Source organism: Dendrobium catenatum, unplaced genomic scaffold (genome assembly GCF_001605985.2).
Source record: "Dendrobium catenatum unplaced genomic scaffold, ASM160598v2 fragScaff_scaffold_1199, whole genome shotgun sequence".
NCBI lineage: Eukaryota > Viridiplantae > Streptophyta > Magnoliopsida > Asparagales > Orchidaceae > Dendrobium > Dendrobium catenatum.
Window position 1 is genome coordinate 1,055,266 of NW_021319661.1, and position 17,294 is coordinate 1,072,559.

At 36.3% G+C, this 17,294-nt stretch overlaps 2 protein-coding genes across 2 annotated transcripts; both read left to right on the forward strand.

Moving 5' to 3' along the window:
- Window positions 1-6,332: 6,332 nt before the first annotated feature.
- LOC110102811 (probable xyloglucan endotransglucosylase/hydrolase protein 23) lies at window positions 6,333-7,719 on the forward strand. The gene is made up of 3 exons (XM_020831292.2): window positions 6,333-6,854; window positions 6,936-7,129; window positions 7,212-7,719. Exons 1-3 carry the CDS (start codon window positions 6,564-6,566, stop codon window positions 7,588-7,590), a joined length of 864 nt encoding a protein of 287 aa, XP_020686951.1. The 5' UTR covers window positions 6,333-6,563; the 3' UTR covers window positions 7,591-7,719.
- A 6,947-nt stretch (window positions 7,720-14,666) lies between these two features.
- On the forward strand, window positions 14,667-15,928 carry LOC110102810 (probable xyloglucan endotransglucosylase/hydrolase protein 23). Its single transcript, XM_020831291.2, has 3 exons — window positions 14,667-15,056; window positions 15,145-15,338; window positions 15,421-15,928. The coding sequence occupies exons 1-3, from the start codon at window positions 14,769-14,771 to the stop codon at window positions 15,821-15,823; spliced, it is 885 nt and encodes a 294-aa protein (XP_020686950.1). The 5' UTR covers window positions 14,667-14,768; the 3' UTR covers window positions 15,824-15,928.
- The last annotated feature ends 1,366 nt before the right edge of the window (window positions 15,929-17,294 follow it).

The following is a 17,294-nucleotide window of genomic DNA, read 5'->3' on the forward strand; positions in this document are numbered from 1 at the left end:
GACCGGCGTTCGTCATCCTACTGCATTTAAAGACTCCAACTCCGTCGGAAGCCGTGCTGAAGAAGACTCCAATTCTGATGCCCAGCACTCCGACATGTTCATTCCTGAGGCCGAAATGTCTTCTGACATTCATGTCGTTTCCGCTCAGGCGGAGGTGATTTTTCTGGGGCAGCTGAGACACCCTCATTTAGGGAAGCTGATAGGTTATTGCTGTGAAGATGAAGAGAGAATTCTGGTCTATGAATTCATGCCCCAGCTTTCCAAAGTTTTAAAACCTTCGCCGCTTCCGCCTGTGACCGATGCTATTTGTTCCTTCCTTCCGATGACCTCGCCTTTCGGATCAGCTGGTTCCTCAATCATGGTCGGAGATGGAGAGGTTGTGCCTTCAGCTAGAGCAACACCGCCCTCTGCATCGGTTGAGAACAAATCCTTATCTAGAAGGGTAGTGAGAGAGGAGATCAAAGACTTGGTTTCGAGACCTGCTATTTGCAAAGGAAATCCTGACAGCAGCAGTGTCAATATTAATAATAGCGTCTTTTACTGGGATCCGTTGGCTTCTGGAAATGATAACACCGGTCTCTCACTATGTTTTTCTCAGGCAGGACGCTGTAACGCGAACATCATGACGAGATCCATTCCTGCAAATGCTATCGCTAATCTCGCTATGTCCGCCAAGGGTGCGAGGACGTACGCCCCACAGTTGCCATTGGGCAGTAATATGAACTCTCAGGGGATGAGAGGTGGAGGATTCGTGGATATCAGAATGTCCGCGGAGCATGGTTCCGAAGCCGACTGCACCGCAAATCCTCCCAATCAGCTACCTTCATCTTCAACATCTTCATTTGGAAGTGCTCTGTCCTCGTCCTTCTCATCTAGTTCAGCGCCATTTACCCAGTCTGTCTTGCCATCAACTGCCACGGATGCGACCTTTTTCTTTGCTCTAAACTTACTACATGCTAATTCTTTTGTGAGTTTTATATCCCTGCCCTCTTTTGGCTTTGCAGAATTCGTAACTTCAACAGATGTGGAAATACCATGTTTAAATGGTGCTGAAAGGGTTGATCCAACATCATGCTCACGTAATGCTCGACGTAATGTCGCTACTGTCTTCGAGCAGTTGGTTATTGACGATTTCAGTGCTGATTTTGTCGAGGGAGATCGATTCACAGTTCAAATTCTTCATCTACTAGAAAGCATAAATCAAGAGCAGCATCCTGAGTTATTCAAAACATGTGAAACTGCATCTTTGTCTAGAAATGATATCCTTGCTAGAGGCATGAAGGGAGCAGTCAAGCAATGCATTGAGGTCTTTGAGCTCATGGAGAAAGAAAAATTAGAGCCCAAGGAAATTACACTTGTTTTTGCCCTCCGTGGGTACAGCATTGCGGGATTGGCTGATAGAGGACTTGATTTGATGAAAAGTAATTATGGAATTGAGTATTGGTCTAAGAATTACGGCTACATGGTGGACTTGTATGACAAAGCTGGGAGACTCAACAGCGTGAGGAATCCTATACGAGAGGACGCTTACCAATCCATTGGGGACTACAAAGCAATGGACAATCTAGTAATGAGCTTTGAGGACTTCCAAGAAAATATTGAGAACAAAGTTTTCGATCCAGGAATTGTTTTCCACCTTACCTCCCTTCTAAGTAACGAGCCTCGAACGGAGTCGAGTTTTTTTTACGCAAGGGGAGAATGATGCGGAGCACTTTAGCCTAAAATGATCCTTAGGATATCTTACAAAGAACCTTCTAGTTTTCTCTAGTTTCCTACCTAAAGTATTATATATTTTGTGATGTAAGAAGAAAAGAGGCATTGAATGATATATTTTAGTCTTTGAAGCTTGAAAAGCTTTCTTCTTCTTCTTCCCTGGATTGGGAATTTTCAAATCCTTCTTGCAGGTATCGACTTCCGCCGATCCACTACATCAATGTGTCACATCATCACTTATTCTAAATCAAGCTCGGTACTGCTCAATACTGAGCTCGGTACTGGATAACGTGGTTGCACATGATTCATCTCTGAACGGTAAGCTGTATTTGGTGTCCGAATCCAATAATTTCCCTTATTCGAGAGGGCTTTTTTCGTGCTTTTTAAAGAAGATTTTTATGCTAAAAACTTTTTTAACTAAAATATTATTTTAAAAAACAAAAAAGAAAACTATCCCAAATAAAATCTTAGTCTCTATCTAAAGGTTGTTGAATTCTTGTTTGTTTGAAAGAAGATATTGAGTCAAAAAAAAAGTAAAAAAGGATAGAATTATATTATCTTGAATTAAATAATATGTTGATGCAATAATATTTATATATTTAATTTAATTATAATTTGAATAATTAAAATTTAGTTATAATTAAATTTAATATATAATATATAACAATTTTAACATTAATTTGAATAAGCATCGAATAAAGTTCATATACAGTCGATACATTTGTCTTAAAACTTATAAAATAGTTAAAACATATTCAAACACAAGCAAAACTATGTTTAACCATTTCATCAAAGATAATTTGATATTGATTGATAAAATAATCAAGCATATATTCTATAGAGTGTTCAATCTTGTTCGAGTAAGAAGTTTAAGTTATTATTAAAAAAATTTATAAAAAAATTGAAACTTATTCAAACCTTATGTCCGACCCTTTCATCAATCATGTTAAATTATTATCGAACCTATTGACCTTTTTATTTAAGATAATGTGATAAGATCGACGACGTAATCAGTGTAGAGTAACTTGTATTTAAATATGTTCAAATAAAGTGCCTAAACTATATTTTTTTAAAAAAATTAATATTTAGTCAAATACTTAATCAAACATATATTTGATCCTTCAATAGAAGATAATCTTATGATAGATGAAAGGGTTGAACACATGGTAGATTTTTTATTTGAACAAGATCAAATAAGGTGCTTAAAATATATTAATAAAAAATATATACAATAGTTAACACTTCAACACTTAATCAAACCAATGTTAGACCCTTTCTTGATGATAATTTACCGATTAATGAAATGATAGAAGATAGGGTCGATTAATTGGTTAAACACGATCAATAATGTGTTTATTCAAAAAAATTATAATCTAAATTGCATTTATTCGAACACTTAATCAAACCTACGTACATCATTTTCATCAAATATAAATATTTGACGTGACTGATGGAAGAGTCGAACATAGAATAGTTTTAATTATTCGAATATGGTCGAATAAGGTGCTTATATGATAAATATTTTGCAATGACACTTTAAGTACTATTGAAAGAAACATAGACGCTAAATATAATAAAAAAATAAAGATGATCAAACAAAATATTTATGAGATAGTACAATCATAGCAATTATAACACTACACTTCTATAAATTGATTTATACATTAGAAATAAATGTATGCACCAAATATAATGGTAAAATAACATTCTAATATAGATGCATGGATAAATATTTTGTGAAAAAAATCAACATGTGATCAGATATAACATCCAATAGATTCATTTTTAAAATTAGACATATCATTTGTTGTAAATATAGTTCACAATTATCATTCTAAATAAAATGTAAATGGCTCATCAATCAAAATATATAAAAAACTATTTTAATTTTGATTACTAGTTATTGAATTAATAGATGATTTATCTTAAGATAACATTTGAAAACTCCTATGTAGCAAAAAAATTATGATGAAAGTGATACTTGTCAATAGTCAAAATAATTTCGCTATGCAAATAACTTAGAGAAGCACTTGTAGAATGGATTCATCTTTGCTTGCCAATTTTATATCATGGTGCACCTTCATGAATTTTGTTGACATTGAGGTCTCATATATTATCTAATAAACATTATTTCGATTCAATAGAAAAATACATGAACTTTGCATCATGCATGCCATGGCTTTAGAAACTTACCATCTTTCCTAATGGTATACATGGTACGTAGTATATTCACACCACTTGAAAGATTCATTCCTTATTATTTCATTGAACATTACAATTATTGTTCTGCATTAGTAATCAAATATTTTATTCAACAAAATTATGCCTCAACCACTGGTTTTTGAAAAACATTTTATTTTCTCCCTTATTAGGAAATATACATAATCAATATGCTAAAAATTTGAAACTAAAGCTAGTTTAATGAAATAATTTCTCACACTTTAAATGAAGAAAAATATTTCTTACCTTACTATCTAATCATGTTGTTAGAGTATTTGACTATTTAAATCACTCTTCATTTTGAATGCCCACTCCTATTTCTTTTTGCTCAGAGTTGTCAACCTCATACGATGCCAAAATGCTACTTTATCCTCTCGTATTAAGATGAGAGGAAATTACTTGTAGATAGTTGCAAATCCACTATCTCCCTTACTCTCTTATCATAAATAGTCGTGCTTGATTTCTTCTAATTTTAATTATGAAAGACTAAGTGAGAATATGAATAATAGGCCAAATAGAAATCCTTCTTATTAACTTTAAATTGTAGCTTGAGATTAAAAACTTCCAAATAGAAAATAAGGAAGAGAAAATTTTAGCACCTTGTATACATCTCCTCATAAGTTCTTTATATTCTTATATTATGAAAAAAAACACTTCTGTCTTTATGATCATGAGCTATGAAAAAAATATTTTGCTTGTGAGAACTTTGTTAGTCTTTCAACTCAACATCCTTAGCATTCCATTCCAAAGGAACTCCACACATATGTTTCCCAAGGTTAGATAAGTCCAATAATATGGCAATAATGCAAATACAATCATAGTGCACTAGTCAAAGGCAATCTTCCCCACTACATATGCTCCATATATAGTGCACATTATCCCTTAAACCCTCATAAAATTGTCTCCCAAGACATCTTACTCCAAGGGCATCTAAAATATCCATCATCATATTTGACCATGAGAATCAATTTAGTGATGGCCACACTATAAATGTCATGAATACATGAAAACCATCAACAAAAAAGCAAAATAGAAGCTTCTATAAATTATCTTTGTTAGTGCATTTCATAAAAGCATTTTCAAATATTGCAATTTTAAAATTCTTATCCCCATCCAAGTAGTGGTTAAAAAAGAATGCTACTTCATGCCATCCTTTCAAAATCAACATCATATGAAAACTCTTAAAAATTTAAGCCATTCACTAAAACAAGTCATGTGATCCCGAGGGTTGTTTTCTTCCATCATATGTTAAGCACAATGGAGTTCTCACCATTCTTTTTATCATTAGCCTTACATAATATTAATTGAAGAATTTAGAGACCAAAGAATTTTATTCTAGGAGCTTTGAAGAATGGCTCAAAGGGATATCACTTAGTTTAAGCAGTAAAGTCGATCATTAGCCTAAAATAATTATAATTGAAGAATTTATGGACCAAAGAATTTTATTCTAGAAGCTTTGAAGAATGGCTCAAAGGGATATCACTTAGTCTAAGAAGTAAAGTCATTAGCCTCAAATTTTATAACTTGTTTTTCCATAACTCGTCCTTTCGTAGCTTTATATACAACCCACACCAAGTAATACCTATGAACAAATAAGATTAGCTTAAACATCTGCATATATAGTTGAACAACTCAAATGAATCAATTTATTAATATTCAAATAAACTTTGACATATTTTAGCCAGTTTGAAGTTATTTGAACTTTACTAGAACCCTTGATCAAAATTATATGTACAACCCTTAATCAATCCTTCAAACTTCAAAGAGGGTTGAACAGTACAATTTCAAGCAACGAGTTCAAATAAGACTGACATTCATCAGTTTTTTTTTTTTAAATGATCAAATGTCTTTAGCTTATGCTTCAAAGATAGTTGAGATTATCTGTTGGTGATATAATCATCATTATTATTGCTTATGATTATAAGTTGGCTTTAGATGATAATTTGCACATAATTACTATGGAGTTTAACATTTAAAGTGTGAAGCTTATTTTTAACTCAAAAAGATAAACAAAAAATATTACTAACCATCAAATACGTCTATTAGATTTCTCGGTGATCAACAATAATATAAGTAATCATCACTATCGTCGCTCGACTTCTACCATCGTACTATTATTTTATGTATACTAATATTGAGCTCCATCAACTATCCTATTGTTGATGCTCAACTTCTATAATCCTTAATTATAAGAGAATAAGATAATTATTTTTAATTATATGTTTCCATTTTTTTTAACTCTGAAGAAGAGATAATTTTTGTATTTTATTACAATTAAATGAGGCCGTAATTTTTTTTTCTTATTATTATTCTTATTAATTCATCAGGCAGTGCCTTTTATTATTTATAGCAATACCATACAACCATAATATAGCCACAGGATAGCGTGTTTTGCTTATTTCATCCACCCCGCGTACTGCATCCAGACTGCTGCCAGCTAACACATCCCGGTGACAAGATAAGTGCGAAGAAGATAGCTAGGAAGTCTCCAATGTCCTCACAGCGCGTTTTAGACTCCTATAAAGGCCCTTCACCCTCACTTCCGACCTCTTCATCCAAATTAACCAGCCCCGCCCCCAGCCCCTTATTTGATTTGCATCCCCTCCTCCGCCTTCTAATTGAAGCTTCATATGATGACTACCTCTTCAATGGTCAATTCGCTTCTGCTTCCAATATTTGCGTGCGCTTTGCTTGTTGCTACGCTCTCCGCCGCCGCCGCAGGAAGCTTCAACAATGACTTCGACATTACTTGGGGCGACGGTCGAGCGAAAATACTCAATAACGGGCAGCTGTTGACTCTTTCTCTGGACAAGGCTTCAGGCTCGGGCTTCCAGTCCAAGAGCGAGTATCTCTTCGGCAAGATTGACATGCAGCTCAAGCTTGTCCCCGGCAATTCCGCAGGCACCGTCACCGCCTACTATGTAAGTAACATTCTCACGCCGTTAGCTCCATTAAGAGCTCGGAATTCATTGAACTGATGGTGTCTACTGCTTCGTCTGCAGCTATCGTCTCAGGGGCCGACACATGATGAGATCGATTTCGAGTTCCTTGGGAACCTTAGCGGCGACCCTTACACGTTGCACACCAACGTGTTCACGCAGGGGAAGGGCAATCGGGAGATGCAGTTCAAGCTCTGGTTCGATCCCACCAAGGATTTCCACACCTACTCTGTTATCTGGAATCCCCAGCAAATTATGTAAGCCAACAAAACTAGCGCTTTTTAATTATCACTTATCTGATATGAGAAAAGATGCTAACTTTGATAAATGCATGCGCAGATTCATGGTGGACGGGACGCCCATAAGGGTATTCAGGAATTTGGAGACGAGAGGGGTTTCATTCCCAAAGAGTCAGGCCATGAGGATCTACTCCAGCCTCTGGAACGCCGACGACTGGGCCACCCGTGGAGGGCTCATCAAGACGGATTGGAACAACGCGCCATTTACAGCTTCTTACCAAGGCTTCAACGCCGACGCCTGCGTTTGGATCGGCGGCGGATCAAGATGCAGTGGGGCTGGAACTTGGATGGATTACGAGATGGATGTGACGAGCCAGAAGAGGATGTCGTCGGTGCAGAGTAATTACATGATCTACAACTACTGTACCGATCGCAAACGATTCCCACAAGGGTTGCCAACTGAGTGCACCATCAACTGAGAAGTGTGAAGTTAAATAGCTGCTTTGTATTATAGATAATTCTTTTATTCTTAAATTTGTATTGAGATTCTTTGATCGCGTCAGAGTCTATTTTTTTCCCTAAATTATTAATAAATTATAATCTTTTTTTTTATGTTTATGAAATTGCACGCATTCCAACCTTTTGTTGTTTTTTATAATTGCATTGTGGTCCATATCCTCTGTTACGTCTGTTTAATCTCGGATGTTAGGTTGAATTCGTCCTTTTAGAAGGAATTGAGTTTAAAATAATAAAAATAATAAAAATAAAAAAATTAAAGGGATTTGAAAAGATATATTGGCAATTGAAAGTAGGGGGTCAATAAATGACCCAATCCAGCAACCTAATTTGAATTGAAAATTTTGGATTCAAATTGACCCATTTAATAAATGGATTAGCTTCAAATTGACTTGCCTATAACACTTTTTGAATCAGGATAAAATGTCAAATGTTATGACTCGATTATAAAAATTTAAACTATTGAATTTATATAAATGGAAAATATTTACATGTGCATGAAAATATTTTGTATGAAAGTGAACATAAGAATATTCTCTGAAGCGGGTCTTGAAGTTCTGTGTGTATGTTTGTGTAATCTGAAAATTTTTCCTCTGAGGCGCTGCATTGCTAGGGTAAGCGGTGCTGTGACGTTGAGCTCTCTGAAATTTTACAAATTAATTCATGTTGCGGCATTCAGGGTGGCACTGTGAATTCATTAAAATCCTCCAAAATTAATTAAAAACGGGTCAAACCGGGTCGATTTCGGGTTTCCGGGTCAACCCGAACCCGACCCGGTTTTACAAACGGGTCGAAATCTCTAACCCGAACCCGACCCGGTTCGGGTTCGGGTTGACCCGAACCCGAAATTTTCGGGTCGGGTTTTCGGGTCGGGTCCAATATTGACAGGTCTAACTATAGCCCTTATTCACATAAGGGAATAAAACATGTATGATTTTAATATAAAGATAAGAGCAATAAGCATGATTTGATCCTCTATAGTTAAAGAGCTCCAAACGTAAAAGATTATGAATAGGGAGAGACATAAGGATTGTCATATAGAGCTTCCTGATTAATAAATTACTTCAAAATATTTACCTTGAGGAATGGTAAGGATATTATATGGAGTAAAAGCTTTATCATGAAATAGTGCATGGTTTCAAATAGGGGGGTGGGGTGGGGGTCAATATATGACCCAATCCATCAACTTAATTTGAATTGAAAAATTCGGATTCAGATTGACCCATTTAATAAATGGATTAGCTTCAAATTGACTTGCCTATAACATTTTTTGAGTTAGGATAAAATGTCAAATGTTATGACTCGATCATAAAAATTTAAACTATTGAATTTCTATAAATGGAAAATATTTACATGTGCGTGAAAATATTTTGTATGAAAGTGAATGTAAGAATGTTCTCTGAAGCGGGTCTTGGGGGCCTGTGTGTGACGCCCCAGGCATCCATAGTGAAAGGATTCGTCTGACATTCTGATCGAACTCCATTCCAGTTGCCTTGCTCGGACCTGAAATTGTTAACCACATATAATGAGCTTTACAAAGCCCAGCAGGTCAGGTTTTACACTGTGTGTATGTTTGTGTAATCTGAAAATTTTTCCTTTGAGATGCTGCATTGCTAGGGTAAGCAATAATGTGGCGTTGAGCTCTCTGAAATTTTACAAAATTAATTCATGTTGCGGCATTCAGGGTGGCACTGTGACTAGCTTGTGTGATTGGGCGAAGCGGTGCTTAGCTAAAATTTTTATTAGAATAAAATTTTCCATTAAACCAAGCCATTTCACCCAATCACATCAGCTAGCTACAGAGAGAGAAAGAGGAGGAATTTTAGAGAGAGAAAATAAGTATGGGTCACTTTAGGTCATTTTCTACCGACAAATTAGTTCTAGAAGTTGTCTAACTCGAGATAGTTTGTATTGTGTTTATTTCAGTTTTTAACAATTCTACGATGTTTAGATTTTCCATATTTAAAATATAAATTTATGGCTTTCAAACTGAGTAAATTTTTAGACATGGAAATTTTAACCGGATAATTTTTTGATAGATTACAGATAACGTTTTTCTAAAAATTTAGGTATTTTTCTATAAGATTTCGATTGGATATTTTTTAAACTGATTTTCTAAAATTATAGGAAAACATCTTTACATTGAAAAATAATATTGTAAAATAATTAAACCTTCGAAATATCGTTTTGCATAGGGTAGTCAATATATGACATAAAAAAGTTTGATTAAAAAAATACTAGGTATGGGTTAACCCGTTTAATAAATGGGTTGGATGGTGGTTTTTTATTTTTGTCTTTATTAAAATATAAGGTTGGGCTCAGGTTAACCCACAAACTCCAACACAACCCGTTTGACCCATCCGCCACTTGTTCATTCGGACAGTCAATCTTATCTCACCAATCACACTCGCACTCACGATTGCTGCTCGCAGTCACACTCGCCCTTGCCCTCTCTCGATTCCTTGCTAGTTCGCACTAGCTCGCTCGCTCACACTTGTCCATCACACTCAACTAGATTAGCAGGTCAAGTTCTTGTCAAACCTTTTAAGAATGAGTCAATTTTGAATTTGACCTGAACTCAATATGAAACAAGTTTTGACACTCTTAATTCTTCACAATGTCTAATAATTTGATAAAATTTTGAGTATGTAAATTTTAACTACACTGTATTGAGTGGCTGCTTAAATGTTGTCAATTGGGAAAATAGTCCAATTTATGTTTGACTGGTTAACTACAATGTTATAAGGCCTAATTGATGTACTGTGCATCTTTGTATGATATTATGTTTATATCTAAGAAGTTCAAGGGGAGTTCTATTATATATCTACATAGTTCTGTTTAAAAAATTTTGAATATGCTGAGAGTACTGAATTGGCCGAGGGCCAGGAGTTTTGAATGGGAGGCATAAGGGTCTGAAGTTTCGAATTAGAGATATAACAGTTGGAGTTTTGTACATTTTTTTCTGCATTGTATGTTTATTTATATTCCATTTAGCATACTTTACATTCTATTAAACATACTATGCTCTAAATTATGTAACTTACTTAGTTATCTGGAACACCTTATATTGTTCTAACACCACTCTACTGTTATAAGTTTTCGATTGAGCTTGGAATAACTTCTTTTTTATGTTTTTTGTTTTGTAATTATTAAGAAATAATTTGGATAATATAATCTACTGAGTTGTATTAGGTCATTATATATTATGCAATTTATTTCAATATAGAGCAAGGGAAAATGGCATGTTGAGTTACTAACATTGATTTTTTTGAGTTGAGTGGTGTATATGTACATTTTCTATTTTTTAGGGTTTAGATTTTTTTAACAGTTCTCGCACTTCTATATTTCTTGTCCCGTGTCTATTTATTGCGAGGGATTATATATTAAAAAGTGCATACTATATTTTCTTATGAATTTTATTAATTTTAGTTCATATGCATTTTACATGCAATATTAGTATTATACATTGAACTGAACATTGAGTGTGCTATTAGATATTTATTATTTTATATATATTATGAAATGTTTGTATGCAAGAAAGGGTAGCAAGAAATGATTGATTGATTCAAGTTGGCTGAATATATATTATCACATACAGAAGGGTCGGCTTATGGGCTTTACTTTAAAATAAAATTTGTGGTGTAATCCCAAATGCTATGAAAAGGGAGACATAAAAAGATAGATTGAAGTGATATGATACACTAATGGGCATGAAGTTATGACTTTTGATATGAAAGTAATATGACCTAAATGACTTCTGATAATGACTAATTCTTGTATAGTGGTCACACAGGACTAGATACAGAAAAAATATCACACATAGTTAGATGTATTTTCTTATTTACAATACATGTATATGCATGATAACATAATTGATATGACATAATTTACATAAGATATATGCTATGACTAATACAAATATTGATAATACTCATAAAACTAATATAAATATTTGTTATATATGAATCACATGATTTACATGATGCATAACATAAACATTTTACGAAATGCATATAATAATGATATGTACTCATGTCTTAATATGTTATATAAATAGGGGTGTCAAAATCGGGTTTCGAGTCGAACCCGGAACTGACCCGGGTTCAAACGGGTCGACCCTAACCCGACCTGAAACTCGGACCCGGACATGATCCGTCGGGTTACCAGGTTGAGCCGACCCGACAAAATTACATATCCGAGCGCGGACGCGGGCTGTAACTAGCAGGCGCGGGACTTGGGCGCATAGGCGGGCGGGCAGATGCGGACGCATATTGGATGCAAACGCGTAGGCAGGCGCGGGGACTCGGGCGCGCAGCCAGGCGTTGGGATGCGGGCGCACAGGCGAGCGCTCGGACGCTAGCACTCAGGTGGGCACTCGGACGCTGGCGCTCAGGAGGGAGAGGGGGGGGGGACACTGGCATGCAGGCGGGCGCGCAGACGAGGGCGAGTAGGGTAACTCATTGTAAACGGGTTTTGTAATATCAAAATCTGCTCCATGATCGTCCAGGACGACCAGATCGTCCTGGGACGATCAGTTGAGAATCTGTTCCAGAATTTGCCCAGATTTGCTCCAGGTGTTTTTCTGTAAGCATCGTCCAGGAGCTATTAATTATATATCTGATATCTGATATCTGTTTGTTCTAATATGTTCCTGATTTTATATATGTCTGTTTCTGTTCCGATCTGATTTTGATTTGATATGTCCGTATCTGTTCTGATTTGATCTGTTTTGTTATGAACTGTCCGATTATGATTTCTGTACGAAGATTCCGATATCTGTCTAATTCTGTTTTGGTTTCTGATTTGAATTTGGGTCTGATGTGTTTGGTTTTGGAATCTGAGAATTTTGATTGGAGGTTTGTTGCTTTGCTGAGCTGTTGAGCTCACTCTCGTTTTCTGGTGGTTTTCAGGTTCTGGGAAAGGGAACGAAGTCCAGGACTAGAGTTCAGAGTCCGATCTGTGATAGGTACTTTTGTACTTTTGATTTTTGTACGGTCATGGCTTTTCTTCTGTATTTCTTCTGTTAGCCATGTACCGTATTTGTAGATGATTGTTTTGAGGAAAAGAAAGAAAAATATAGATGATTTGTTCCGCTGCATTTGATGATTCATAGTAGCTCTGGTCTGTTCTGTGTGTTGGTGTTTGAGTTGAAATAATTTGAAAGATTTAGTTCAATAAGCAAATTCCAAAGCCAGATCCTGGTCAGTCAGTCTGTTCGTTCCGTGTCGCGACCCGGTGCGAGCGGGATCCGTCCCGGATCGGGTCGGGCCGTGACAGGTTTCCTGATTGACCCGACAACCTTTCGGGTCAACCCAAACCCGACCCGTTTTTCAAACTGGTCGAATACGGGAACTCAAATCTAACTCGTTTTTCAAACAGGTCGAATAAGAGAACCCAAACCTGAGGTCAGGTCCAACCCGAAATTTCTGGTTCGGGTCATATTTTCATGTCGTGTCAAATATTGACACCCCTATATAAATTATTTTGGAACTACTGAGTGTAAGATTAATAGGGCTTACTGATCACTTTCAACTATGTTGATCAATGCTCTTAAAATATATAGTTGTATTAATATTTATGGATCATATAGCATGTTACTATTTCATTTATTGTTACATATTTTTATAATTATATATTTATACTAATAGCGATTGAATGATTACATGAATATTGTTCATATTTTTTCTGCTGGGCAAGAAAAGCAATACATCTCAAGTTAATGAAAGAATTGGCACATCTTTAAGAACCACTTGCAGCATTATCGCAGCTCCTCTTTATAAGGCCTTGCAGCTTCTTTTAAATTTTGGTCATTCTGGATGAGTTTACGCCCTTTGCTCCTTAGATGGTCTTGTTCCTTCTCACTTCTCAGGCAACCAAGATCAATCTTCTTTTTGACACATCTATGATTTGACGGGTTTTTGGCTGTTGTCTGAGTACAGCATCTTTTTTATTTTAATTTCTTTAGTTCTTAAATTTTTTTTTTTTTTTTAATGTTTTCTCCTGTGATTTTTTTCCCTGCGTTTAGATTTTAGAATCTTGAGCATTGCTAGTTGTGTTTTGAGCTCCATAGGGCTTCTTCAAACGAACGTCAAATATGTTTATGGCGCCGTTCGGTTGATCTAGCCGAACGTCAAATCTTCCTATTTTTGCTTGTGGGTGAACAATGCGACGCTGATATTGACGTGTCACTGCTCACCTACGCTATTTTTCTGTTTCAACCGGATTTGACGAAAAAACACGCGAAAGAGGAGAAAGACGGATACCTTCCCAGAAGCGTGCAAAATGGAGTTCGATTGGAGAAGAATCACGGCATTTTTTAGTTTCACTGCATTTTGGAGCGAAAAATGAAATTTTCGGTTGGAGATGCCCTTAGCGAACAAACTATTATACCGAGTTGTATGCTTTATAATATAATTTTATTTTTATGAAATAAAAGTTTTGCTTGTCCCGTAATTTTGCTAAAAAAAAAATCATAAAAAAATAATGATACTCCAACCAAGTTAAAAGTGGTCAAATCATTGCTCCACTAATAATTTCTTCAACTATTTGCATTAGTGATCTTAAATATCAAATGCTTAAACAAAAACTATTCTTAGATATAGTTGGAATAAGTTTTGATCATTATTTTTTATTATTTTTAAGTTATTTTATGCTATATTTTTAAGTTATTTTATGCTATATTTTATGCTATAGTTGGAATAAGTTTAATTATTTTTAAGTTTTGATCTTAAAAAAATTATCTTAAACGAAACTTAAGCTTATATTTTACAAAATATCATGATATAATACAATATCAATTCAAATTCAACAGGTATTAATTCGATATAATGCAAAAAAAAAGTGTTTTTTTTTAATAATTGTAACAATATCATATGATCACAATATAGCCATTGTATACTGTGTGCAACTTAATTCATCAATGCCGTGTTCTGTATCCAGACTGATGCCAGCTAAGAAGAGCCGATGAGTGGGAAGAAACTAGCTGGAAATCACTACCTTTATTCCTACCTTCACCCTCCACGTTTTCTTCATTTTCTAAGCCTCCTATAAAAGCCCTTCGGCCTCAGCTCCCATATCCACACCCAAATTCGTAAAACAGCGATCATAATTAATTGCTATCTCCTCTCCATTAAGCTTCACGATGACTAGCTCCGCAATGGCCAATGCACTGCTTCTTCCTATACTGGCCTGCACTCTGCTTGCAGCGACGGTCTCCACTGCCGCCGCAGGGAACTTCAACAATGACATCGACATCACTTGGGGCAACGGCCGTGCCAAGGTCCTGAATAAAGGGCAGCTGCTGACCCTTTCCCTCGACAGGGCTTCAGGCTCCGGCTTCCAGTCCAAGAGCGAGTACCTCTTCGGCAAGATTGACATGCAACTCAAGCTCGTCCCTGGCAATTCCGCCGGCACCGTCACCGCCTACTATGTAAGTAACATTCTCACGCCGGTAACTCTATCATGTGAAAGCTCGGAATTCATTAAACTAATGAGGTTTACTACTGCTTCACCTGCAGCTATCGTCTCAGGGGCCGACACACGATGAGATCGATTTCGAGTTCCTTGGGAACCTTAGCGGCGACCCTTACACGTTGCACACCAACGTGTTCACGCAGGGGAAGGGCAATCGGGAGATGCAGTTCAAGCTCTGGTTCGATCCCACCAAGGATTTCCACACCTACTCTGTTATCTGGAATCCCCAACAAATTATGTAAGCCGTCAAAAACTAGAGCTTTTAATAATCACTTATCAAATATGAGAAAAGATGCTAACTTTGATAAATGCATGCGCAGATTCATGGTGGATGGGACGCCCATAAGGGTTTTCAGAAATCTGGAGACGAAAGGGGTGGCGTTCCCAAAGAGTCAGGCCATGAGAATCTACTCCAGCCTCTGGAACGCTGACGATTGGGCTACCCGTGGAGGCCTCATCAAGACGGACTGGAAAAATGCGCCATTTATCGCTTCTTACCGTAGCTTTAACGCCGACGCTTGCGTGTGGGTCGCCGGCAGATCAAGATGCCCGGCAGCTAGGAAGATGGGTGGTGGTGGGGCTGGAACGTGGATGGATTACCAGATGGATGTGACGAACCAGAAGAGGATGTTGTGGGTGCAGAGTAATTACATGATCTATAACTACTGCGCCGATCGCAAGCGATTCCCCCAAGGCTTGCCTACTGAGTGCACTGTCAATTAAAAACTGTGAATTATAAGATGAAATTAAAAATATCCACTTTGTATTATAGTTAATTCTTTAATTCTTAAATTTGTAATAAGATATGATGGTTTGTTCTTTAGTCTATATCTCGTTGATTTTGTTAGAGACAGCAATTTCCTTTTTTTTTTTCCAAAATTATTATAAATCATACTACATATCATATTTATGAAATTGCATGCCAACTTTTCATTATCTTTTTAAATGTCTTAATTTTTATTGGCGTTCAGCTCGGCCTATATTATCAGTCGAATGTGTAAGGTGATCAGAGGCACCTGAATCCAAAAGACCAGTCAGGATTGATGGGCTCATTTGCGGCTACCATAGTATGTGATGCTGATGAATTAGGTGGTTGCGATTTCGGAGGATTGTAGCTTGTGTTAAGACTGCATGTCCCAGCAATTGTGCGCCGAATATTCTCTTTTATTACAAATTTGACAAGAGATGGCATTGGATGAAGCTGGTCTTGTTGATTAAGGAGTAGATCGACCATGCCCCCTATGTCCTCTTCCTCTTGATGAAAATAAGGCAGTGGAAGGATCTACAAGCTACACCTGCTTGATCGATTCAGCTTGGATATTGATCTCTTCACTTATTAGAAGAGAGTATAAGTCATCAAAGTTTATTGGATGAAACTTTGTTTGGATGGATATGTTGAAAGCTTGATATGAGGATAGAAGACCATTCAATATATACAGTACAATATCTTCCTGATCAACCATCAATCCCGCGGCTGCTATGTTGTCAACAATGGACTTGATGTTCATAAGATACTGAGACATTGTGAGATTCTTCATTTGAATATTGTGAAGCTCATTTTTAAGTTGTATAACTCTTGATTAGTTCAATGATTGAAGTCTACACTCAATTGTTGTCCAGATGGCCAAACAAGACTCAAGATGTATCACATATGAAAGAATCACCGAAGAAAGAGTCAAACATATGGCTGCTGCTAGATTTTGATCAATAAGAATCCATTCATTGTATTTAAATTAATCTCAGTAGTCCCATCTTGTAGTTGACAAAGACGAGGTGATGGGGAAACTGAAGGAGAATAAAAGTAACAAACCCATTGGCATTCAGAAGTTTAAGAATTTGCAATTTCCAGACGATAGAATTCTCTGGAGATAATTGAGTGGGAACAATGATTATGATATTGGAGATAACGAACTGAAGTGATGCCGGAATGTTGTAGTGATCATCGAATGATTACTTGCATTGTCTGCGATGAAGAAGAGTGCGCCATGACGGGAAAAGAAAAAGAACAAGAAAACAAGAAAGACTAGAGTAGACCTGCTCTGATACCATGAAGATAGATAAGGCGGGAAAGAAAACAAGAAATGAGCACAGGAATGTTGCTTGTATTCAATGTCTCAACATACCACTATAGTGAAATATTTATAGACAACAAAGACGAATAGAAGCTATACACGTGTAATCATTGACTAGGATA